This window comes from Semicossyphus pulcher, unplaced genomic scaffold, assembly GCF_022749685.1.
Source record: "Semicossyphus pulcher isolate SPU_LCO1_2020_fin unplaced genomic scaffold, fSemPul1.0.p SCAF_9, whole genome shotgun sequence".
NCBI classification, from domain to species: domain Eukaryota; kingdom Metazoa; phylum Chordata; class Actinopteri; order Labriformes; family Labridae; genus Semicossyphus; species Semicossyphus pulcher.
This window is the reverse complement of record NW_027211770.1, coordinates 32493113-32517907: the sequence shown is the minus strand read 5'-3', so window position 1 is coordinate 32517907 and position 24795 is coordinate 32493113. Positions and strand designations below refer to the sequence as shown.

At 47.1% G+C, this 24795-nt stretch overlaps 4 protein-coding genes across 6 annotated transcripts; 1 reads left to right on the top strand and 3 right to left on the bottom strand.

Annotated features, from left to right (window-relative positions):
- On the bottom strand, window positions 1-7473 carry tmem116 (transmembrane protein 116). 2 transcript variants are annotated; one of them, XM_069656670.1, is made up of 11 exons: window positions 7350-7473; window positions 6123-6169; window positions 4515-4578; window positions 4188-4319; window positions 2482-2586; window positions 1879-1928; window positions 1643-1726; window positions 1131-1266; window positions 898-1042; window positions 730-809; window positions 1-494 (listed from the first exon to the last, which is right to left on the bottom strand). In XM_069656670.1, exons 1-11 carry the CDS (start codon window positions 7428-7430, stop codon window positions 324-326), a joined length of 1095 nt encoding a protein of 364 aa, XP_069512771.1. In that variant the 5' UTR covers window positions 7431-7473; the 3' UTR covers window positions 1-323. The 2 variants fall into 2 exon arrangements, with proteins under 2 accessions (XP_069512771.1, XP_069512770.1); XM_069656669.1 differs by having other exon boundaries at window positions 324-494; window positions 898-1266.
- An 882-nt stretch (window positions 7474-8355) lies between these two features.
- LOC138584138 (zinc finger protein 271-like) lies at window positions 8356-16984 on the bottom strand. 2 transcript variants are annotated; one of them, XM_069656301.1, is made up of 8 exons: window positions 16611-16984; window positions 15825-15921; window positions 14691-15382; window positions 13941-14258; window positions 13731-13848; window positions 11241-11536; window positions 9898-10150; window positions 8356-9627 (listed from the first exon to the last, which is right to left on the bottom strand). In XM_069656301.1, exons 2-8 carry the CDS (start codon window positions 15874-15876, stop codon window positions 9035-9037), a joined length of 2322 nt encoding a protein of 773 aa, XP_069512402.1. In that variant the 5' UTR covers window positions 15877-15921; window positions 16611-16984; the 3' UTR covers window positions 8356-9034. The 2 variants fall into 2 exon arrangements, with proteins under 2 accessions (XP_069512402.1, XP_069512401.1); XM_069656300.1 differs by lacking the exon at window positions 16611-16984 and adding an exon at window positions 16516-16600.
- Window positions 16985-17750: 766 nt separating this feature from the next.
- mrps12 (mitochondrial ribosomal protein S12) lies at window positions 17751-19148 on the bottom strand. Its single transcript, XM_069656850.1, has 3 exons — window positions 18992-19148; window positions 18478-18528; window positions 17751-18190 (listed from the first exon to the last, which is right to left on the bottom strand). Exons 2-3 carry the CDS (start codon window positions 18524-18526, stop codon window positions 17808-17810), a joined length of 432 nt encoding a protein of 143 aa, XP_069512951.1. The 5' UTR covers window positions 18527-18528; window positions 18992-19148; the 3' UTR covers window positions 17751-17807.
- Window positions 19149-20836: 1688 nt separating this feature from the next.
- On the top strand, window positions 20837-24633 carry LOC138584271 (ectonucleotide pyrophosphatase/phosphodiesterase family member 7). Its single transcript, XM_069656457.1, has 5 exons — window positions 20837-21083; window positions 21871-22016; window positions 22794-23417; window positions 23969-24191; window positions 24560-24633. The coding sequence occupies exons 1-5, from the start codon at window positions 20837-20839 to the stop codon at window positions 24631-24633; spliced, it is 1314 nt and encodes a 437-aa protein (XP_069512558.1).
- The last annotated feature ends 162 nt before the right edge of the window (window positions 24634-24795 follow it).

The window sequence follows — 24795 nt, the reverse complement described above, 5'->3', positions numbered from 1 at the left end:
CTTTTAATGTAAAGCTGCTGAAAAGACGGCAGACTCATAAAAAACGTATTCCACATGTACAGGGACACAGACGGTCATGTGACCTGAATAAAAACGTTCAGTTAAACCACCTGTGAGGTTTAAGCCACGTGTCTTTCAAATCCTGTTTCTTGGTGGCTCTTCCTCTCGCTGTAAACCCCCCCTCCTCCTTCTTCTTCTCTTTTTCTCGCCTCAGTGGTTCAGGATCAGAGGTGGAGGCCTCGTCCTCTGCAGGGACCCGTGGAGGTGCTTTCCCGCTGAGTGACAGTGAAAGTCCAGACAGAAAACACCTGCTTTTTTCTCTTTCAGCCGACGGTGCGGAGTGTTTGGTAGCCTCTCATCTTCTGCTTCCTCAGCAGCGGCGTCTGCGTGTCCACGTCACGAGATAAGACCCTCCTGTGTGTTCTGCACAGACGAGCTCGAGTCCAGCCGTACACCAGACAGTTGAGGAAGCCCTGAGAGGCCGAGGTCAGAGCCTGAGAGAGGACAGACCAAAGTCAGTGCATGTTTCTGCACGTTTTACACCAGTGATTTCAAACCCTTGAGACTCTGAGCACAGCACAGCAGCCATCCCTCCCCTCCGACCAAAAACAAACACACACCACCAAAGATAAAACTAGTGGACCAATGTTGACCAAAGGGACATGAATGAATGCAAAGTGATGCAGAATGACCAGGAGAACACACGCAAACGTCCTGCTGCAGACCGACCTGTGAGATGTAGAGCACGACCCCCGCCTCGCCCTGACCCGCTGACGGCTTCACCACCCGCAGGAACGCCAGAGCCACGGCTGAGGACACAACACAGACCGTCACCTCTGCTGCCTCTCACATCCCGTCTCTTCTTTTATAACCACAGTCATGTGATGAAAAACAAACCTGGACCCCAACACAGGAGGAAGATCAGCGGGTACAGGAGCATCCGCCCGTCCATCACACGGAAGAAGGCCCGCTGCTGCGTGCCCAGGTAACCGTTTGATGTCACCACTCGCCTGTGAATACGACGAGCTTTCACCATGAGCACCTGGAGCAGGAGGGGAGGAGACAGAGAGGCCCGTCACCAAACTGTCTGTGTGAGTGTGTGTGTGTGTGTGTGTGTGTCTGTCACTCACGATGATGCTGAGCAGTGTGATGAAGAAGGTGGTGATGAAGATGGCGATGCGGCAGACGTGCAGCAGTCTGCAGACTCTGATTGGCTGGTTCTCCTCTGAGGTCAAATACAGCGCTCCCGTGTGCATCAGCAGACACCTGGTTTGGTACGGTGCACAATGAGGGTCAAAACAGACGAACACATGTATCATGAAAACTGAGTGAAAGTATCAGAGCAGAGTGAGTCTGACAGACAGGCTGTGATCTGGTCCGTCAGGAAACCTCGTATCTGCTGTAAATGTAAGGACAGGTACGGCTCCTGGTGGACGTCACATGCCTGATAACCTTCCCTGTAACGTCCTCGTAGACGCTCTGAACATGTGTTCATTTTTCAGGGTCCAATTGTGTCAGTTTACAGAGACATTTCAAAATAAAATCCCTCGAGGATCCAGGAAGTAACGGAGCTGTGATGAGTCGTGTGCCAGCAGAACATTTGATCCTTATAAAGTACAGTGTGATCCTTCCTCCTCCTCACCTGTAGGGCTCGCTGAAGTTGGCTTGACATCGGCTGATGTTCTCTGGTATGAAAACCGGCGTCATCAGTACAACAGGAATAATCCTGCAAACACAGGAGGAGCAGAGGAGGGGACACGTTTCATATGAGGACGAGGATGAAATCGCCTTTTATAATCTCACACGGAAACATCCGTGTGTGTGTGTGTGTGTGTGTGTGTGTGTGTGTGTGTGTGTGTGTAACCTTCCTGTACTCACCCAGAGAGCAGCGCAGTGACTCTGTTAGCCGTGCTCACTCTGTTGGAAAACTGGAGGAAAAAGAGGACCAAACATTACAGTGACTTTAAATAATTGTCTCGTTCACTTTCGGTCTGAGATTTTCTTCAGATCAAAGCCATTCACCATATTCGCATGGCGGCCATTTTCCTCTGACATCATGCTCACGCTGTAAAGATGAAATAATGTCGGACAAACTTTCCGAAGAAAATGATCGTAAAAATCTGACGGCCACATTTCATGTCAAACCACATGTGATACCCCGTTAGCTACCATCAGACATAGCTACTGTTAGCTAAGCACTGCAAGGCTAACATTACTGCTAGATGAATGCATTCCTAGCTAGCATTGCTGTTAGCTTTAACCTCTTTTTTAAAGCTATCAGATAGTACTGTAAGCATGTAGCCACTAGCCTGCATGCTAACATAAGCTGTTGTCTGACTTGCTAACCTTGAAAACAACAGCACATGATGTCAGCAGCTCCCCACCCTGAGTGTCACGTCAGAGGAAAATGGCCGCCGTGTGAATATGAAACCCACAGCTCGGTCGGACTCTGTCGTAGTGACGTGTGATGTTTCTGTGTACCTGCACAGAGTATCCATCGAGGCAGCTGTACAACTTCTCTCTGATTCCTGTGTACAGGTTCCACACAAAGTTCAGAGTGTAGAAGAAGGAGGCCATGTACAGAATCTGAAGGATCGAAAGCAGACGTTAAAGGTGATGAAAATCACTGATCACTTTAATCAGGAGCTCGTTTGTGCTCTCTGGACGTTAACGTGCCGACTAGAGGCTGGATGCTTCTGAACAAAAGATGTAGGTCAGGAATGTTTGTGCTGTTTTCTGTCTTTACATCCAGCCTCTGGTCCGTCCTGGTTCTGCTGCTCTATTTCATCCCACACTGACCCAGATCCGGGTCGCTCTGGACCGGGTCAGCTGGGAACAAATCGGCCAAACCACAAGGACAGGATCTCGTCCTTTAGAAGATCTGTGTTTTAACAATCAGCCAATGAAACGGCTGCACAACAATTTAGAAACCGTTAGCGCCTTTCTACGTGTTGAAGGGAGCGGGGCTGTCTCAGGTATGTATCAGCAGTAAATGTTTACCTCCATTAGACGACGTCAGCACGGCTAAGCTAAGCTGTGTGACGCTATCAAATATATCTCTGTCAGGTAAAGTGTCTTCTGTCGAGGCCGCCTGGACTCATCTCCTGGTATGAGAATAGTTTCTCTACAGCTTGTGTCTGAGTCTCTCGAGGGAAACTCAAACTAAGATCAGGAGACAGAGGCACAGAGAGCTGAGAGCGGTGCTGCTCAGCTGTACGTCCCACCTGAGAGGTCAGGATCGCGCAGGTGGCTCAGGTTCAGCTGATGAGCAGAGTTATTCAGTCATTAAAGAAGCTGTTGCTCAATAAGTGAGACACAAAATGATCTATTGAGTTACGACTCAGGCTGGACGTCGGGGCTATAATGCAGCACAAGACTTCATTCACAGTCTGCACATATCAAACCGTCGTTTTCAGAGAGGGACAGAGAAGGTCCCACACTGTCTGGGCGATGACCAGGAATCCTGACTGCCAGACCATGTGGGACACGTGGTCTGATACTGATCGAGCTGAAAGAGGGAACACATGTATTTACACAGGTCACCTAACAGCTGCAGTCTTCACTGATTATTCCTGTAAATCTGTCATTTCTGGTTCAAGTTTTATAAACGTTGTACTGTAAACACGCTGAAGCTTTCTCTCTCTCTCAGGAGGAAGTCCAGATTTTCCACTCGGAAGCGATCTCTGAGGGCGAGGAGGCGGCGTGCCCACATTACAGGGAGGTTCCTTATTTCGGTGCTTTTTTAAGGAACAAATATCAGCGTGTTTCAAGCAAAGGAAATCCCTCAAGATCTATAAACGTTTGTGAAAAGCACAAAAGCTTCTGAAATGTTTGAGCGTAAATGAGCCGTCTGCCGTGTGTCAGAGACCTGTGGCTCACGTGCATCCTAAACCAGTGAAGACACAGAAAGTTAAGATGAAATGTAAATGCTTCTAACTTGATCAGAAAACAGCGTGTTCACGTCAGACTCAGGAAACATCTCCAGGGACTCACAGGATCATCCGTTTATCATCAAACACACAGAAGGAAAAAGAGCTTTTATCAGGGACTACTTTCAGCCGCGGATGAATCCTTTTTCGGCTCGTCTATATGTTTTTAATCGCTTTTTGGACACCTTGGAGCTCGTTGGCACAGAGGAAGAAGAATGACATCAGACATGTTGTGTGTGTTGTTGTGTGTTGTGTTACCTGCTCCACAGTGTGCAGGTGGTAGCAGTGCCTGTTCAGGCTGCTGCAGCGCTGAGAGAACAGAGCGGCTCCCACCAGCCAGCAGACAGAGAGCAGCAGGTCGGACACGCTGAGCAGGAACAGAGGCTGCAGCTGCACACACGCACGCACACACACGCACGCACGCACGCACACACACACACACACACACGCACGCACGCACACACACACGCACACACACAGGTTTACAAGAGATCACATGAAACTACAGACATTCAGAACATCATTCCTTGAACTCTTCTCGCGTTCCTCCAGACTGAGAGAGCAGACACAGAATCAGGGACTGACCTCTGGTTTACGGCTGAGTCTCTGTAACATCACAGAGACGATGATGGAGCCTGAACCCAGAACACTGAAACACAGCCACACCTGGAGTTAAAACAACACCTGAACCTGACAAGTGAAATGTTCTTCATCAGTAACCTGCTGTGTTTCATCTTGAACCAAATGTCTGCTCCTGAAAACATCCATCACAAGATGCAGAGATTAAAAGAGTTGACAATGAGCTGTAATCAGATTATTTCATCCTGACTGGATTTGTTCCTTCTATTGTCTGAGTTCTGTGACCTTTGACCCTACATATTAGTCGTTTGCAGTGTAAATGACCCAGAAATTAAGCTTCATGTACTGAAGAGACCCTGGATAAGACAGATTCTGGACTGAAACCTGAATAACTTCTGCATCACTGACTGTATTTAAAGATGGCCGACACGTCTCCTCCTCCTCTCGTTGTACAAAGTGAAGCCTGATCCCCCCGGAGTGGCCGCCGCCATCATCTGTATCCAGAGTGTGTGCAATAGAGATCGGCCCGCCCCTTCCTCTACCCGACACACACCTTTCCTCAGGTGTCCTTGGCGTGACGGAGCCCTCAGGTGTGCTTGGTGTGTTGGAGCCCTCAGGTGTGCTTGGCGTGTTGGAGCCCTCAGGTGTCCTTGGCGTGTTGGAGCCCTCAGGTGTGCTTGGCGTGTTGGAGCCCTCAGGTGTCCTTGGCGTGACGGAGCCCTCAGGTGTGCTTGGCGTGTTGGAGCCCTCAGGTGTCCTTGGCGTGTTGGAGCCCTCAGGTGTCCTTGGCGTGTCGGAGCCCTCAGGTGTCCTTGGCGTGTCGGAGCCCTCAGGTGTGCTTGGCGTGTTGGAGCCCTCAGGTGTCCTTGGCGTGTCGGAGCCCTCAGGTGTCCTTGGCGTGTCGGAGCCCTCAGGTGTCCTTGGCGTGTCGGAGCCCTCAGGTGTGCTTGGCGTGTTGGAGCCCTCAGGTGTCCTTGGCGTGTTGGAGCCCTCAGGTGGGCTCAGTCTGCAGCAGAACAGCTTCTTGTGTCGGTCTGAAGCAGATATTCACGCTGATGGAAAGTTCAGTGACTGTAGTGTTAGTGTTAGTTACGTCTCCTCTCGCCGTTCCTCCTCTACTCTGCTACTCGGGAACAGAACGCTGCAGGAGCCCCATTTGTCCACAGAGCTGTCAATCATGAGGTCACGCCCCCTTTTTATAGCATCAAATAACTAATTAAAAGTAAACGTGTCAGAAAAATGAACACTTGGACATAAATCAGCAGGATAAGAACTAACTATAATGACAGACACCATGTTGGAGAAAAATGTATTTGACGTGTATTTTGATTTTATAGTTTGACTCATGTCCCATCTGTTAACATGGAGGAGGCGGGCTTTATGAGCTATACTGCAGCCAGCCAGCAGGGGGCGATGTCGGCCATCTTTTTATACAGTCTGTGATCTTCATCAGCACATCAAGGACCAACAATGATAATGACAGCACAGGTCGACCTCAGTTTCTTCGTATCACTTTAAATAAACTGTCTTGACTCTGTTTCCTGTCTTCACTGGTGTCTCTGCAGAAACCAGTTTAACCATCAGGGGTTAAAAAGAAGTGATGAGTTCACTGACCTGAGCAGAGCCATGAGCAGCTGGATCCACCTGACGGCTTCATACACCTGCACACACAGACGGCAGACCCCGGGTCAGTCTAACACCAGGTTCAACATAAACAGGAAGAGGAAGTGAAACAGACGAACTGTGAAGGAGTGAATAAAGAGAATATAAACACGAACACGCGGAGGGAAGTGTGAATAAGAAAAAAAATACATCACAGAGGACGAGGAAGTGAGCAGGACTTTAAAATACCTGTGTGAATAAATGTAAAGAGTTCAGTGTGAGCAGCAGAGACTCACAGTGACAACAGCAGGAAGCCAGCGGGCCGCTGAGCTGCAGGTGATGGAGAGGGAAAGTTTAAACAGAGAAGAAGAAGAAGAGAGTGAAACCTGCTGCAGGTGAACTGAGAGGAGCTCAGACACCGTCCTGCTCTCTGCTCCACTTCATCACAAACGGGACCTTTGAGGTGTTTAAAGCTGCGTCACCTGACATATTTCAACCTGTGGACTGAACCAAACGCAGGCTCTTACTGAAAGTCACATCTCTGAAATGAAAACGTTTTTACTTCCCTCAGTTGTATTTTAATCTTCTGTCACTTCCTTTCACAATAACGTACTTTTGACTAAAATGCCTGAAACACATGAAGGTGTGATGGACTGTAAAACACGTCTGAAGTTGAACCAAAGTTTGATGTTGTATTTTCCGGCTCTGTGACGTCAAACTAAACGTTTCCTTACAGACGCACAGAGGGGAGACTCTCCTGGGGCCCTGACCCTCAGGTTGACCCACACAGCAGCATACAGAGATGAAAGTGGGCTCAAGCTGCAGCTAACACGAGGACGGACCAACTATAAGAACCCCATCACACATCCACACCGATCACAGCCACATAGAGCAGCATGAAGCACTCTGACACGCACGTACACGCACGTCATCACTTTGTTTCGTTTACTGGAGCAGAAAATCAAACAATGAATAAATAATTTTAACGTCTCATGACAGCAAGAAGACTTCTCATGAAGTCACTGAGACGAGCTCCATCAGCGGGAAGCTGCTGTCAGCAGTGCGCAGTGACACGAGGTGTTTCACACTGACAGGAGCCTTTCTGCTCCTCTCACTGTTTGGACATGCAGGTGTTGGTACCTGAGTAACACCCCCCCCCCCGTAGACTGTAGTGAGGCTGCTTGATGATGCTCGCGCACCTGTTCTGTATCAGGTGAGTATTTCCTCTGTTAGTCTCACCTGAGTGAAGTCCTGAGCTCCGGTGGTGTTCCTCTCCGTGCTGTTGGTCAGAAGCTCCTGCTGGCTCTGTTCTGTCCACATGATGAAACTTTATTTAAACTGAAATAAAAACAATATAAAAAGAGCGGAACGTGCTCGGCGCGGACCTGCGCGTGTCTGATGAACCTGCAGCAGCCTGACGGGACCTCTTTATCCTGCACACCACACGGAGGGCTGGACTCAGACCAGCTGAGTCCGCCCACTTTCTTACACTGACCACGCCCCCTGTGGAGCTGGACCGGGAGGATGCGATCAGACCCGGAGCCCTGATGAGCCTCTTCAGCGCCACCTTCAGGACTAAATGTCTCTACGGACAGGAAGGTATCTACAGCTGCTTCACTCCAGCGTTTCCACTTAATACAACTTGGCACTTGTTCTCAGAGTGCCGACAACAGATAACTGTAAGATCATTCTTTTAACTATGAAAAACGTTTCATTCATGACTCGAGGTTTGGCTCGTCACTACGGAAGCCCTGAGCGGACATGCATCCATACATTTGACTTCCTCTGTTTTCCTGTGTTAACGAGTTGATCGATTTCTGCAGATCTCGTCTTATTGATCTCGTTATCTCGAGATATCAAAGCTGGTTTTCGTGATAACGGAATCATTTTCTGTCGATGTAGAGAACAGAACAACAGGCCGCTCACTGTGATGTCACAGGGCAGGACATGTTGCCACGCCCACACTGAGGTCAGTTCAGCCTGTTTCTGTTTGTGGGTGCTTCTGCAGCTCAGGAGATACGAGGTATGATCATGTGAGGTTACGGTGCCGCAGCGCTGTTATCTCGAGATAACGAGATACATCAGTCGAGATGTCCAGAGGAAATGAAATGTACAATCCTCTCCGGGCGGCCGTATCAGTGCGTTCATATTCAATATTTTTATTAATATATTCCGAAGAGGAAATCACACAAAATCATTGCTTTTCTTTTTTTAACATGCTAATGATAATCACCGTATGGGCCTTCAGGGCCTCTGTAGTTTCCTCATGTTACAGATTTATCGTCTTCTTCACCTCTGAGGGAAATATTTTAACTCTAACTGAAGAGCAGATGTTCCTTTTACAGGCAAACTGTGACTGTGTGATGGCGCCCCCTGCTGGTGTGATGGACAAAGTAACGTCCCTAAAATATCCACTTAAAGACAGTTTGATGTCGTCGGTCACCAGACGGACACGAGGGTTTCCTGAGCGCTGAGGTTCAGTCAGGATGCTCTCCTCTTCAGGCCGACACAGCTTTAACCTGTAACAGTCCTGAGAGCTGAAGCTGCTGGAAACAGCTCAGTACACACGATGGTCACACCTGTGAGGCAGCTCATAAAGACGGACAGGACGATCAGTGTCGTAATCATTTAATGAACACAGATACTCAGAAACAACTGATATAAATAAGTGAACAGGTGATGTCTCACCTGCACGACTGAAATCAATCCATGACACTCAGCAGCAGCAGAACCAACACACACTGACCCCTGGGGTGGGCACTGTGGCTGATCTTTGACCTTCATATCAACAGGAAGTGATGTCATTTAGTGTTAATCTTTCATCCTTATAATAGTTCTGAAGTTTTAACGGAGGACTCGTGCTCCATCAGGCCACGCCTTCTCTGGTGACATCACGTGTGCACGCTGCAGAGAAGCTCACGTCTTCACAGAGTCTCCGTCTCTACGGGTCCGTCCTGTGGTGCATTCAGGGACTCGTGTTTCTTCATGTGTTTCCGGTAAACTCGGGCTCCGCTCAGGTTCTTCTTGCAGATGTTGCAAAAGTACGGCCGTGTGTCTGCGTGCGTGTCCACGTGGTAGGTGAGCTCGAGGGCGCGGCTGAAGCTCTTGCTGCACAGCGGACACTGGAAGCGGACTCCTGCGTGCGTCAGCTGGTGGCTCTTGAGCGAGCGCTGGTGTTTGAAGCTCTTCTGGCAGACGGAGCAGTGGAAGGGCTGGGTCTCTGTGTGCAGCAGCTGGTGTCTCCGCAGGGCGCTCGAGAAGGTGAAGCTCTTGCCGCAGTCGGGGCAGGTGTAGGGCTTCTCCCCGGTGTGGGTCCTCAGGTGCTCCGTCATGTGGACGTGCTGGGTGAAGCTCTTCCTGCAGGTGGGGCACTGGAACGGACGCTCGCCCGAGTGGATCCTCAGGTGTTTCTGCAGCGCCGACGCCTTGAAGCAGTTTCGACCGCACACGGGGCAGCAGTGCTTCTTCTTCCTGTCGCTGCCGATTTCTGCAGGGGTCTCTGAGCGGCCATCTTGTTCTGTTAATGACAAGAGCACAGCATCAGTGACACAGCTCTGTTTATCTGTCCAGGTTTTAATCTTTGTGTTTTTACACTGTGACCTGTGTTTGACCTCAGCAGTGACCCCGCTGCTCCCCTGAGGGGAGTCCGACCTGTTTGGTCTGATTTTACATCACAGCACTGAGGAGCTGCTGGTTCGTCTGTTTGTGTGATTCTGGTGTTTGAAAGTGTCGTTCAGATCCAACACACACACACACACACACACACACACAACATGAACACACTGACCGGTCAGCGGCGGGGTCCAGTCCTCTTCCTCTCCATCAGAGTTAATCAAACCGCTGACGTCTCCCTTCTCCTTTTCCTCTGCCTTCCCCTCCGTCAGCAGCGAGCCCTCCTGGTCACCATGGTTACCAGGTAGAGGTCTCTGTTTAGTGCTGAAGGATTGAGTGGTGGTAGAAAGGTCCCCTGAGACCTGCTCGTTCAGGTCCTCCTCCTCCTCCCGCTCGTCTTCCTCAATCATCATGTTCAACCAGAACTCCTGAAACAGACACATCGTCACTTTAGAGAGGAAACAAGGAGAGGAGAGAGGGAACAAGGAGAGGAGAGAGGGAACCAGGAGAGGAGACCAGGAGAGGAGAGAGGAAACCAGGAGAGGAGAGAGGGAACAAGGAGAGGAGAGAGGGAACCAGGAGAGGAGAGAGGAAACTAAGAGAGGAGGGAGGAAACCAGGAGAGGAGAGAGGAAACCAGGAGAGGAGAGAGGGAACCAGGAGAGGGAACCAGGAGAGGAGAGAGGAAACATGGAGAGGAGAGAGGAAACAAGGAGAGGAGAGAGGGAACCAGGAGAGGATAGAGGGAACCAGGACAGGAGAGAGGAAACCAGGAGAGGAGAAAGGAAACAAGGAGAGACGAGAGGAGAGAGGAAACCAGGAAAGGAGAGAGGAAACCAGGAGAGGAGAGAGGACACCAGTGAATGTTTCTAAGGAGACATGACGCGTCCTTTCCCCTGAAGCGTCTCGAGCAGCGGCGTGTGTTTGTGACGCCGTCAGCTGATCCGTTCCTGCTGCTTCGAGCCGCGCGGACGTTTTGTCCTGCCACATGCTTTTCTATTATTTATTCATTATCTGTATTTATAATTAGCCCACTGATAATCTGCCTACGAGATCATTCTTTAGTAAATACTTTTATGGAGTCTGTTAAACTATGGAAGTTATTTATTAGTCTAAAGGTATAATCGCGTCCTGCTGATCGAAGCCGACCTGACCTGCTGACAGAGAGACTCACCTGCTCTCACTTTCATTCGTTCATCAGAAACGTTAATCATCACGAGAGACATGTTATTTAAATCAAATGGAATAGAATATTCATGACTGTTTGTTATGATCAATGTTTTGTTATCAACGATCTCAGGTTGTCAGATAGCGACTCTTTATACCTGGAAAGTCTGTTTGAGGTCCGCTTCTTCCTCTCTGGTGATCTTGAAGTTTCAGTTTCAGTAAAAGACGTCCGTGAAAGCTGCTCTCGTGTATCCGCGCTTATCGCTCCTCAGAATTCCCTCCTCGCTCCTCCGAGCGGCGATAAGCGCTTTGAGAAATATCAAAGAGACCTGAGAAGCAGCCTCGGTCTCACCTGGTCAGCGGGGTCCTGGATGAGTCCCTCCTTGATGTGGATCAGCATGTGTTTGCGCAGCAGGCAGGGCTTCAGGAAGCTTCGGGGGCAGATGCTGCAGGCGTGAGGTTTTTGGTGGATCTTCTCGTGCGCTCTCAGGTCGGTGATGGTGCTGAAGGTCTTCGTGCACGTGGAGCAGCGATGCAGCGTCTCTGTGGCGTGGATCTTAAAGTGCTCTCTGAGTGTGGACGGCCTCGAGTAGCTCTTCCCACAGATGCAGCAGCGGTGGAGCTTCTTCAGGCTGCAGGGGGCGCCGTCTGGAGATATCAATGTTAGCATAAAGTTCAGGATAGTGGACAGGAAGTGATAAGATAAGATCAACTTTATTGTCCCCGGAGGGAAACTTGTCATGGACATAAGTGCAGTGCTGCTCACAATCAATACATTCATCATACCAAGCATACGATAACATGCCCTCTGTCAGACTGTATCACTGTGGCAAACCAGTGACACAGCAAACATCAATAAATACAGTGAGATACCACATGGCAGTAAAACGCAATTTCATGTTGAAATTTATGCAAGAGTGGAACGACCTCGTGAAACATGACGTTAGTGCAGTTTGTTGAGTAGAGGGATGGAAGAAGGGAGGAAGGAGAGCTTGAAGCGATTGCTTTCATATCTACTGGCTCTGAACCGTCTTCCAGAGGGCAACAGTTCATACTCTGAGTAGAGAACAAACTGTTTTTGTGCCTGATTGACAACAATTTTCCCAAAGATACTTTGAAGGGACAGGTACTCTTTCCTACCAATCACTTTCATGGCACCTTTAAGCATTTTATCGATCTTAGATTTACATTTGACAGATATGGAGCCAAACCAAGACTTAACATGAGAGTGTCATCCGGAAGTTTTATGACAGGGTTATTTTGATGACTACTCCTGCAGTCGTTAGTATAAAGTGTGGATAAGAGAGGAGAGCTCACAGCTCCTTGGGGTTCCCCTGTACTACATTAACTGTAGAGAGTGACTGTCAGTCAAGAGGGAGTAAAACCATCTAGTGATGACAGGGTTTACCTGTGAGTTGAGGAGCTTATAGCAGAGCTCAAGTCTGCTATAAGACTCTGGCATGAGCCTTTGAGTGTTCAAGATGTTTACATATAAGGTGAGACACGCTGAGAGCCGCATCCTCAGTGCTACGACCCTTCCTGTATGCAAACTGTAGAGGGTCGAGGAGAGGAGACATTACAGGTTTAATTATGTCAACAATGACTCTCTCAAAACACTTCATAACAATACAAGTTAGTGCAACAGGTCGAAAATCCTTCTTCTCTGAAGGACAAGACACTTTAGGAATTGGAATGATAGTAGACTTCTTCCACAGTGTGGCTGTCAAGGGACAGTTGAAAGATAGGGCACCACGCCTCAGTTCATTCAGATGCACAATATTTTAGCACGCACGCAGGCAAGCCATCTGGCCCCACAGACTTTTTGTTGCACACTTTTTAAAAATAGACTGAACCTGTAAAGGGTCAATTTCCACCCAGTGTGAAGGGTCGCAGAGGAGGTGTAACTCTTCCACTGATACTGATGAAGAGTTTTGTGTATCGAAGCGTAAAAAGAAGTCTTTTAGATCATTTGCTCTATCCAAGTCATTCTTTGTGATCAGCTGTTTTTACTGAGTAAATATTATATTTATATATATATATATAATATTAATATTTGAGTTCATATTAGTTATCTTCTTCATGGAGTCCCAGAGTTTTTTACTGTCCATGGAGCTGCAGCTTTGTTCAATGGCAGCCCCATGTTTCATCCTGGACTTGTGCAGCATCACTTTTATTTCTGTTTGAGCAGCAGCTGCCCCTTGATGCAAGCTTTAACCTCCTTGGTGATATACGGTTTATTGAAGTGTATTACCTCTTTAGAGGGGACAATGCTGTTGACACAAAATGTAATGTACTCTGTGATAGTGTCAGTCTTCATCACTGATTTAAATGTTTAGAGATCCATGACTTCATCTGGTTACATGCTGAATCTATGATCTTATCTGGTCTGACAACAAGACGTTTGTACGACTGTTCAGTGTTTGCGTTTAAAGGTCACATAGGTTAGCATAAAAAAGGCAGTAAACAACACTGACTCACTGCGAAAAGAACAGCCCACTCCTTTACAGTCTTTTAGCACACACACTGAAGAAGACATTTTTCAGGTTCCTGTGGTGGTGACCTGTCAATCACAGGTAGCCCCGCCCTAACCCCTCCCCTCCTCCTGGTCTGTGTGACTCTCAATGGGAGCCTCAGTGACTAAACGAACATCATGCTGTGCTGAAGAAGACGTGAAACGAGAGACTGAGACCATAAAAACACAAAATTGACTGAATAATTAACAGATGAATGAAGCACAAATGTTATTAATGAATGTATTCTTTAAACCAGCGCTGACTCACAGTCATTACTTAAGTCTATTTAAATTAAAGTGCAACAATAACCATGAACTGAAAAGTCTCACCAGTCAGTGAACGCACCGTTTCCTCCTCTTCATCTTCTTCGTCTATGATCTCGACCTTTATCTCCTGCAGGCCGTTCAGTGCCTCCGCGCTGCCTTCACTGACCCGCACGTCTGGTTTCTGCCACAAACAACAGCAGTGAGATCAGTTCAGTCGTAAACTTTCTGCTTAAAGAAGCAAATCAAACCGCTGTGAGAAAACGTTCTGCTGACCTCCTCGTCTTCTTCAGACAGTGGGGATCCGTTGTCGGTCGTCATGGCGATGCTGCGTCCCTCCTTTATGTGGATCTCCAGGTGCTTCCTGAACACTCTCTGTGCAGTGAATCTCTTCTTGCAGACGTCACATTGGAATGGTTTCTCTCCGCTGTGAGTCCTCTCGTGGTCCCTCAGTCGGGATTCTCTGCTGAAAGCGTGGCCGCATACGTCACACACAAACTGCAGCGCCATCTGGTGGAGCTGGTCGTGCTGCTGCAGCTTCTCCGGGGTGGAGAAATCTCTGTGGCACTTCAAGCAGCGATGAAACGTTCCCTCCTAAAACAAAGTGTGATCTGTGGATTAAAACTACAGCACAATGTTTTAGCTAAAAGGCTAACAAGAATGTTAGCGTCTGCAACAGGCTAGCATCAGTGTTAGCTCTCCAGCAGGCTAAATACAGCTACACTTGTTCTGTCTGTCAGGTTGCATGTTTCAGGGTTTGTATTTCTCTCACAGCTAACAACAGAAAACAATCATAGAATCAAGAAAAAAACACAGTTTGGACAGCTAGCTTAGCTTAACAAGACTTCGGAAAGGGAAGGAGAGAGTGATGGAGTAGGGGCTGCACATGAGGGGGGGAGGTTAGAAATGCTCGACTGCAGGCCGAGCTAGCCGAGGTTCAGGTGAAAGTTTGGTTCTGTTTTTAAGGAAGTACGGCCTGCTGTGGTGAGCACGTTTAAACACTGACTGTAGCTACCTGCCTCTCACCTGGCCCTCTGAACCTCGGGCTTCGACCAGCTCTCGCTCGTCTGCATGTTTCTGCAGGTGTTTCCTCAGCAGGCCGGGCCGGTTGAAGCTCCTGCTGCACAGCGAGCAGGGGTGGAGCCTCCTTCCTGTGTGGTTCCGCACGTGGTCTCTGAGGGACGACGGCGTGGAGAAACACTTCCCACAGATGGAGCAGGACAGGTTCTCCCCTGTGTGGATCTTCTGGTGTTCGCTGAAGCCCGTCCTGGAGGCGAAGCGTTTGGGGCACAGCGGGCAGATGAACGGTTTCTCTCCGGTGTGTGTCCGCTCGTGTTGAACGAGATGTCGCCGCTGAACGAAGCCGCGGCCGCACAACAGGCATATGTAGGGTTTCTCTTCGGCGTGCCCGAGCCGGTGCCGTCGCAGGCAGCTCAGCTGGGCATAGCTGACCCCGCAGTCTGGGCAGGAGTAAGGCTTCTCACCGGTGTGGACCCGCTGGTGCGCCGTCACGTTTATCTTCTTTGAGAAGCGCTTCCCACACACGGAGCAGCTGTGTGGTTTCTCTCCTGCGTGCGCGGCTAAGTGGTCCGCCAGCCGAGACGGGCGGGAAAACTCCCTGCCGCAAACTGGACAGGGGTGAGAGACGTTTGACTGACGGCGGCATTTTTTCAGAGCAGGTTGCTCTGGTGCCTCGATGTCGGGGACAGTCTCCTCTCCTGTGAAGACAATGCTGTCATTAACATCACAAAACATACTCATGTAAATATGCAAACTGTGTCTTTAAAAACAAGTTGGGATATACACTACTTTTTCTGCTCAGATACTGTTCTATGGGTAGCAGCCAGTTAGCTTAGCTTAGCATAAGGACTGGAAAAGAGGGGAAACAGGTAGCCTGGTTCTGTGAAAGGTAACAGAATCCTCAACCAGTGCCTAAACTCACATACAGACCTTGTGTCTTACTTGTTTAACAGGAATAAAATCTGCAGTGCATTTTTTTTTTTAATGTAAGAAATTAGCCCTGTGATTGACAGTTAACCTGTCCAGGTGTAACCCCACCTCTCACCCAATCACAGCTGGAATAGGTTCCAGCCCCCTTTGACCCTGAACAGGATAAGCAGTATAGATGATGGACGGATGGATGTAAGAAACTATCCTGACCTTCGGCAGGAAGCAGCTGACAGTCCTTTTCTTCCTCTTTCACTCCATTCATCTCCTCATGCTCTGCTCCTTCTGACGCGTCTCCTCCTCAAGGCCTCTGAAACAGAGACACAGTGAGACATGACCGAGGAAACCTCTTATCTGCCGCTGAATAAACTCCATCCATTAAAGAGGTGTGGTTGAAAGCTCTGGAAAAAAAACCTTAGAAGTGACACTGCAACACCAGTTTTTGCAACAACTGTTTTTATTCATCTGTTTTATGTGAAATATTTCTTTATGGTAGCATTTAAATTTCCATTCAGTGGCTCTGTAACAACCAAACCCACAGAAACAGCCAGAATCAAAGAAGGACTTTACAGTCGATGTGTTAAATGGTTGCTAATCATAGCGGCTTTAAAATTGGTAAATTTAAGGGGTTAACGGTGAGTTATTGTGTTCTCACGGCTGTGCTTTCATTCCTCTGACTTTAAGTTTATGTTTGTAAAGTATCACATCTACTATTTCATCACATAATGTGAAATTCATTTCAGTTTGATGTTATCCAGGTCTGCGAGATATATGATGAACGATGCGCTGAATTAAACCAATCAGAGAGCCGATAAATGAAGCAGATCCCTTCCCTCTGAGGTGAAGCTAGCTTGCTAACCGTAACCTAAACCGTTAACGTTCACCGAAACACACGGACACATACCGTTACAGCAGCCGTTACGTAGAGCTAAAAGAAATTAGACGCTCCCATGTATGAAAACACTGAAATAACGGGCGTCTGCTTTAACATTGGCTCACCGTCATGTTAGCGGGGCTTGCTAGCGCTGATGCAGACGTCACACAACGTAACACTACTGTCCTGGACGGCTGCTTCAGCGAATCACGTATTTCTGTCATTGAATACCAATTAAGTTAATATTAGGATTCATTCTGAGAATATTAATACACGTTAGGTGAGGGGAACTTCTTAACGGCCTGACAGCAGAGTTTACGTTGACGGCAGGAGTCAGTAAAGTTAAAGTTACTTTACTAAAGTACCAAACGCAGGCGAATTCAACGTAAGATCAAACATGACGTGCAGGTCGTCTTCTTCAGTCAGCAGTTGATGAACAGCTCAGCGCTCAGTGCTGCCGCTGCTGGCCGGGAGATAAACTGCAACAATGGACCATACACTCGGCTTTTACTCAATCGCTAATGAGTTTTTACAGGCAACTCTTCAAGACTACTGAGGTGCCCGTTTCATATTTAGTGACATAAAAATGTGACGTAATTTCCCAAATAGTTTAGTCTTCATAATTTCTGTTATGTTCTTAATTTCTCATGACCAAAAAAGGCAAACGATCTTTGAGTCCAGCTAAAAATAATTAATTATAAGTAATTTGAATATTTTAAAGAACATATTTGTTAGAATTGTATGAATGCAGTTGATGTTTAACAGTAAACTTTAACACTGGAGCAAAATTATTTTGCCTGTATTCAAAGACAGATGGTGCCATTGTGGAACACCTGCACCATAACAGAGCTTCACAAGTCCTAAATAATTATTTTGGTACCAATAATAAAAGCATTCATCAAAACGGGTATATATCTCCACAAGTAATTGTTACTACATAGAATGTAAAATACTTTGATCAGTCAGACAAAGCTCCTGAAAGTGAGTCAAACTAAACGCTTAACACATTTGGTCATTTTTGTGACGATGTGCTCGATGTGACCTCAGCCTAACCCGGGGTGTTGGGCGCGGTCTAAATAGGAACTAATCCCTGCAGGAAAGACTGAAGCCAGCAGAGTGGGGGCTGTTACAGCAGCAAATTAAGAATCATGTCAAAACCGTGACAACCATGACAATTCAGGTGTCTACATACATTTGGCCATGTAGTGTACTGGTGTCTATGGTGATGATGTGACTCCATGTTTGACACAGTGGTAATAAGAGCACATATATTTATTAAACACCAGAAAACACACTGTTCCTCACACCGTCCTCGTCTCAGTCTACTGTTTCTTCTTCACCACGTGGGCACAGTCATATTTCCCTCGCACCACTTTCAGTTTGACTCCGGGCAGGTCCTGCGTCCTCCCGCCCTCCACCAGCACCACGTTGTGCTCCTGCAGGTTGTGTCCCTCCCCGGGGATGAACACCACCGCCTCCTTCCCATTGGACAGACGCACTCGAGCGCACTTCCTGTTGGCAGAGTTTGGCTTCTTGGGTTTTCGGATCATGGTCTTCAGAATCACCGCCTTCAGCTGGGGGCGGCCGAATGTTGCGCCGAGGGATTTAGGAGGTGTTTTGGGCTTCCCCTGCCGGTGCATCTGGTTCAGGGTGGCCATCGTCCTGGAGAGGAGGGGGGCCGTCCAGGCTGAGGCATGCTGGGAGGCTGCAGAGAGGGAAATGATTTAAGAATTAAGAATTTGTTCTTAATGACTTGCTTGGTTAAATAAAGGTTATATAAAAATAAAAAATACAATTTAAAACTTACAAAATTAAAAAGTACATCTGACATACTGTACAAAAATAATCATCGGGCTGTTTTAGAACACATACAGTTAGCCCCAGATGATGCTGTAGTCTCGGTCTCAGAGCAGCCCCTCTCTATATTATGTATGTGTCAAACGTGAACAGGTGAGTCCTGTACCTGAAGCAGACTCTGATGTGCAAACTTACCTTGTAACAGTGATGTCAGCACCGGCCTCAGGCTCCATAATGAAGACATTTCTGAAACAGGCAACAGGAGATGAACTCCAAAGGATTGGGGAGTGATTCATAAACATCACATAGCTCCTTCCATGGTTGAGTTGAGGGGCCAACAGGTAATGGAGCGTTGTTGTACTGATATTGTAACATAAAGATGTTTCAGGTGCATGCCGGAGTAAAAGGTGACCCCTGATAAATCTTACAGTGTACTCCGGTCAGTCCTCTTCGACTTCCTTATTAGACCAAAAGTCTTAATTCCACACTTTGAACATGGAGTCTGGTTTTTCCGATGTTCCAGTAACGACAATGACGCCAAACTGGGACATGTAACTATATATACACGTACTGTTATTACACGATACTTTAAAAGAACAAGTCTTATTCCTAATTACCGTTAGTCACATACAACACGGCTAACAGCTAACGCTAGCTAACTGACAGAACACAACACAAAGGTTATCGCTCGTGTAATCTCTTTACGTACCTGCTGACAGAGTCCCGGACAAACAGCTGCCGTCAGATTACCGGAGATGATCCGGGAACATAAACGGAATTTATATAATACAAGATTTAAAGTTCTTTATCGGAACTTCAGTGAAAAATCATCCAAGGTCTCCACATTATAGCATGAACAGCATGAACTCCTTTGCACCGGAAGTAAATTCATTACTTCAAAAAGTGCTTCCGGATAACACCTCCTTTCAAAATAAGAGATCTGCGTTTAACTGAAATTAATCTTTATACTTTTTAGAGCAAATATTTAATAATTCTGTATTTGTTATGGCCTGACATAAAAACAACACATCACGAAATAAATAAATTATTATTTTCTACTTTTTTATTTTGGTTAAAACTTGAATCATTTACACCTTATCCCAACCTTTTTATAAATTGACAAAAATGATTAAATCTTATTAAAGCCTGAGAAATGTACAAAGCCCCCCTTCTCACACCAACTTTTCTCACTATGATGGGGCCTGACCATAAGTTGCATTATTTGGTGGAAGGAGCTCGTTCCGCAGAGTCCCTTTCACCTTTAAGAAGAAGACCCAGCTCTTCATGAACACCTCTGACCTTGAAGCTGTGTGTCGGCTCTTCCTGACTTCTTCCCGTCCTGTCTCGACCGTTGCTTGTGTTGTATTAACTCTCAGATTAACGTCACTTTGGACTAAAGCGTCTGCTACATGAACTTGTAACACTGTATTTGCGTGCTTACGTGTCTGATCAGTATTAATTCACATGTGTCCCTAACTTAGCCAGGCTCCTTATGTCTGTTTGTATTATAAAATGCTAAAGCAGGAACCTGTTTAAAGTCTATATAAAGTAAAAAAGAAGCTTTCACATTTCTAAAACGTCTGACACATTTTGAAATGGACTTAAAGACACAGTACCAAAGCACTGAACACACTTGCAGTCTCTCCAAACACAAAGAGAAGAATTTAAAGGCTTTGGAGGAAATTTTAACTGGTTGACTCAGATCGTGGGAGAACGTGCTTTGGTCTTCTCGCTGGTTAGCTGAAGCTGTGGCTCAGTACGGAGCGACGAGGACATCTTGTTCAGGTCAGTCTCTGTGTGAGAGACCGACCTGGAAGGACCTCAGACGACTTTAATGAAGGCTGGAGAAGAAGAAGAAACCAGATGTACATTTGAAAAACTAAACTGTTGATCTTCCTCTTTATGTTTTTTTTTTCGATTTGAAACTTCACCAGATTAGCAGACGAGGGCACAACAAGGCAGGTAAACACTCATCATATGTTCTCGAACTTCACCTGTGCTCTAAAAACAAAGTAAGCAGGTTCTTCTTCTTAATCAGGTTTATGACTGTCATCATGTTGTGATCAGATAAACCAGCAGCTGCATAATGAAACCTGTCCAATCATTACACAGAAACTAGTGTTTTTACAGCTGAGGTAATCTTTTTATATTGAAGCTGAAGCAGGAAAGACTTATTACACCACACTCACACTATCTTATACACTTCCCTTTGTTATGTTGAAATATGTCAAAGATTCTTGTGAAATAAGTTTCACATGAATAAAAAACTTCTTTATAATCTTTGTATTCAGAGTACTGATGTGAAACATGAAACATGAAGCTCTGACTGAGAGACGCTGCTGGAGGCTCAGAGCTGCTATCAGCCGGGTCCACAGAGCATCGATACTGATGAGTGAAATCACCTCTGATAAGGATCCAGCCGAGCTGAATGTGTCGTCCTTCACCTCCGCTCAGCAGATCTCAATCAGAGAACCAAAGTTACACATTAAACCTGCGGGAGCTACAGGTGTGCAGACAGGTGAAGCCCGTCGAGCTGCAGTCAGTACAGGTGAAGATGCAGACGAGGCTGGAGCTGTTCCTGGTAGTCACAGCCGTGGTCTGTGCTGCCGGCACGCCTCTGAGCAAGGCAGCACCGCGGAACAAGCTGCTGCTGATCTCCTTCGATGGCTTCAGGTGGGACTACGATCAGGACGTGGACACGCCGAACCTGGACCAGCTGGTACAGGACGGAGTCAAGGCCAAGTATATGACCCCCCCAATGCTGACCATGACCTCTCCGTCCCACTTCACCACCATCACAGGTAACGATTACCTGTCCTATCATTGTTAACATGACAGGGCTCAGGTACAGGTACAGGTACAAGACGTGTTTGAATGTCTCCAGTAGGTTTCCAGAGGATCTCTACAGAGATCAACCTTTTTGTTACAGAGGAAGAGGACCGTTACATCGTTCTCTGCAAACACACCAGACTCCATTGATAAAAACAGTGATTTTATCTCTCAGGACACAGGAGTTACTGGTCCTTAGCCGCCACATTGTTTTGGTAATTTTGTGACTTTGGTGTCAGGTGGTAAGTTCGGATCCAACACAATACTTATATTACACAAAATAACTCAAACAGACTAACTGATCAGAGCAGCAGTAGAGCAGTACTTCCAATTTTCTGTGAGCTTAAATCACTGTTTTTCTGAATGGAGTCTGGTGTGTGTGCAGAGAGCGATGTAACGTCTGTGTGTGGTTAAAACAATCATCTTCCTCTGTAACAAAAAGGTCTATCTCTGTAGGGATCCTTTCTGTCATGTTGTCACACACTTAGAATAACAACCTGAGCCTGTCAGTGGAAACAGCAAGAACTTTTAGTGGACGACCTTTGACCCATCAAGGATTATGTTGCAGCCATTACAGCCTGTTTCCCTGCTGCAGGATGAACACATCTACTGGATACACTCACACACTGTTTGTTACCCTTTCGTCATTTTGGACCCAAACACAGAACGCAGGTTTCAAACGTCAGGTATAACCCTTTAATCTTTCTGTCCAGCGCCTCGATGTCTGACACTCTTCCTGTCTTGTCTCCTGTGCGTTAGGCAGATGGGTTGAGGATCATGAAGTTGTGCACAACATGATGTTTAACGCCAAGACGAACCAAAAAGTTCCTCACAAACAGACACTGAGCCGCTCAGAGTGGTGGGACAACGGAGTTCTGCCATTATGGATCACAGCTCAGAACCAGGTGAGTCACTGATCAGGAGGAGTGGCTGCAGACTTAACGAGTGATGTCATCAAAGAGTAGTTCAAAATTAAAGGCAAAACATGTCTTAATGTTTGTTTTGAAACTGATTTTAATACCATGGACACTGTGGTATATATTGGCTGAATCACTCATATATAAACCTGCACAGGTACCTAACCCAGGTAGCCCCGCCCTAACCCCTCACCTCTTCCTGGTCTGTGTGACTCTCAATGGGAGCATCAGTGACTAAATGAACATCATGCTGTGTTGAAGAAGACTTGAAACTAGAGACTGAGACCATAAACTCATCAGGAACATGTTTACTGAGGGAATACATCAGGAGAGGAGGAGGAGCATGTTCTCATAGACTTCTATATAAACCAGTGGAGCTTGTTGCCTGCTGGCCATAATGATTATTGCACTTTATCATGGCTTCATTTTGAGACTCTGAGGTTCACTTCTTATAAACAGGCAACAGTTAATAGAAGAAGAAGGGGAGCTAGGACAGAGCCCTGAGGCACTCTCACCTTTCTGTAAGAGTTGTCTGTTTCAGCAGCAGACAGACACAGTCTGAGCGCAGCTGGTGATCACGGTGGAGCATGCCGAGTTATTTCCCTCATATATATATATATATATATATATATATATATATATATGTATATATATATATATATATATATATATATGTATATATATATGTATATATATATATATACAGTCATTGGTACATATGTGAGGATTGTGTTTGTATTTCATTTTCTCTTCTGCTTCTTTCAGGGTTTAAAAACCGCTTCCTTCTACTACCCAGGAGGCGGAGCCAACTACAGCGGCCAGGCCGTCAACAGAGTGCTGGTGGAGGAGTCAGGCCATCCGGACGACAACGAGACCGAGTGGCGTCACAACATCGACAAGGTGATGAGCTGGTTCTCTGAGGAAGACTTCCACCTGGTGACGCTGTACTACGGCGAGCCGGACAATGTGGGACACGCCAAGGGGCCGGACCACCCAGACAGGAAGAAGATCATCATGCAGATCGACCGCACCATCGGCTACCTGAGGGACGCCATCACTCGCCATAACCTGACAGACAGCCTGAATGTCATCGTCACCTCCGACCATGGCATGACCACCGTCAAGAAGCGACCGCAGGTGGATGAGATCATCCTCAACAAATACTTGAATTTACTCAAGCTCACCAGCTTTGAGATCCTCGACTACGGTGGGTTTGGCATCTTGACCCCACGACCGGGGAAGGAGCAGGAGGTGTTTGACGCTCTCTCCAAAGCTCCAAATCTGACTGTGTACAAGAAAAACGAGTTCCCCGAGAGCTTCCATCTCGCCAAGAGTAAGCGGCTGCCTCCCATCGTGGTCGTCGCAGATCTCGGATTCAACCTGAACTCTGTGAGTTTCATGAATTTGAGCCTCGATCAGCATCAGATCATGTTTCCACTCTGGACTTCCAGAGCTGCAGCCTCTCATGTTTCATGGTTTAGTCTTAGTCCGGCCATTTCACCTTTTTATTACATTCTGATTTAGTCAACAGCAGAGACGTGGAGCAACATGAGGTCCCAGAGTCTGGAGGCATCACGGTTCTGATAACCTAACCGTCGCCTGTCGATCCTCTGAACGCACCGTTTAAACAGAACCTCCTTCAGAGCGTCTCAACACTGATGGGCTTTTGTGCAAAGTGAGACATGAGCATGAAGCTGTGCACAACAGCCCATCAGCACTGAGACTCTCCTGCTGTCATTATTACAAAAATGTTCAAACCAAACTCCATTCAAAAAACAGTCATTTTAAAGCAGTGTTCTTGTCGTCTCGCAGACAGACCTGACAAAGCATGAACTCTCTTTACAAACCTGCATCCTGATGTAGTCAATCCGGCCCTAACTGACTGAGACTCAAGCTGACGTTATGAATATCTGACTCCTCCTCTTTTTGTTTCCTACCAGAGATTCATCGTCTACGTCAACAAAGGCGATCACGGCTACCATAACGGAGAGATGGACATGAAGACCATCTTCAGGGCCTTTGGACCCGACTTCAAGAAGAACTTTGTGTCCGAGCCGTTCGACAGCATCCACGTTTACCCTCTGATGTGCAAACTGCTGCAGATCGAACCGGAGCCACACAACGGATCGCTGAGCGTCACAGAGAACCTGCTGCTGCACGGAGGTCAGTCTCAATCTGTCACCTGTTCTTAATATGTGTTTATCATGTGCTACAGTTGTTGTCACCTGTCAGGTGTTTCTGGGAGCAGAGCAGACCCTTGGACAGCAGACACTTTAACCACATGGGCCGGGATTTATTGTTGTGGTTTGTCTCTGAAGAAGAGAGGCGTTTGTTTAAGGGTTAAAGGTCGTGACAGCAGCATGACATCAGGAGGGAGCGTGAGGACGTCATGGAGGACCTGATAAACTGTTGTTTGTTTTTGATCTCATTTAATCGAACATCGTGTTTGTGTTAGCGTGACTGACCTCCACGTTGACCTCCACGTTGAGTTTCACAGTCCTCCGTGTGTGTGTGTGTGTGTGTGTTTGCAGGTGGATCTCGGAGAACTCAGCTGTCTGTGGCTCTGCTGCTGTCCATGCTGCTCCTCATCGTCTCTGTGCTCTAACAGGGGGTTCACTGCGCCCTGCTTTATAACATTACACATAGCTAACCTTTGATGTGTTATATTTATACACAGCACTAACTTTTGACCTGATTCTGTTGTACTTTGTTATGAATCGTCCTGCTGAAACTGAAGCACGTGTTCTTTGTGAAATAAACCGACTGG

Excerpts from the sequence above, each read along its gene's own strand:
- LOC138584271 (XM_069656457.1), top strand. The coding sequence starts at position 20,837 with ATGCAGACGAGGCTGGAGCTGTTCCTGGTAGTCACAGCCGTGGTCTGT. Across the intron at positions 22,017-22,793 it reads GGATCACAGCTCAGAACCAG|GGTTTAAAAACCGCTTCCTT; the intron begins GTGAGTCACTGA and ends TGCTTCTTTCAG. Across the intron at positions 23,418-23,968 it reads TCGGATTCAACCTGAACTCT|AGATTCATCGTCTACGTCAA; the intron begins GTGAGTTTCATG and ends GTTTCCTACCAG.
- mrps12 (XM_069656850.1), bottom strand. The coding sequence starts at position 18,526 with ATGTCTTCATTATGGAGCCTGAGGCCGGTGCTGACATCACTGTTACAA. Across the intron at positions 18,191-18,477 it reads GCTGACATCACTGTTACAAG|CCTCCCAGCATGCCTCAGCC; the intron begins GTAAGTTTGCAC and ends CCCTCTCTGCAG.
- tmem116 (XM_069656669.1), bottom strand. The coding sequence starts at position 7,430 with ATGTGGACAGAACAGAGCCAGCAGGAGCTTCTGACCAACAGCACGGAG. Across the intron at positions 4,579-6,122 it reads CTGCTCATGGCTCTGCTCAG|TGTTCTGGGTTCAGGCTCCA; the intron begins GTCAGTGAACTC and ends GCTGTGTTTCAG. Across the intron at positions 495-729 it reads TCGTGCTCTACATCTCACAG|GCTCTGACCTCGGCCTCTCA; the intron begins GTCGGTCTGCAG and ends GTCCTCTCTCAG.
- LOC138584138 (XM_069656301.1), bottom strand. The coding sequence starts at position 15,876 with ATGAATGGAGTGAAAGAGGAAGAAAAGGACTGTCAGCTGCTTCCTGCC. Across the intron at positions 11,537-13,730 it reads AACGGTGCGTTCACTGACTG|ACGGCGCCCCCTGCAGCCTG; the intron begins GTGAGACTTTTC and ends TGATATCTCCAG. Across the intron at positions 9,628-9,897 it reads CTGGACCCCGCCGCTGACCG|AACAAGATGGCCGCTCAGAG; the intron begins GTCAGTGTGTTC and ends TGTCATTAACAG.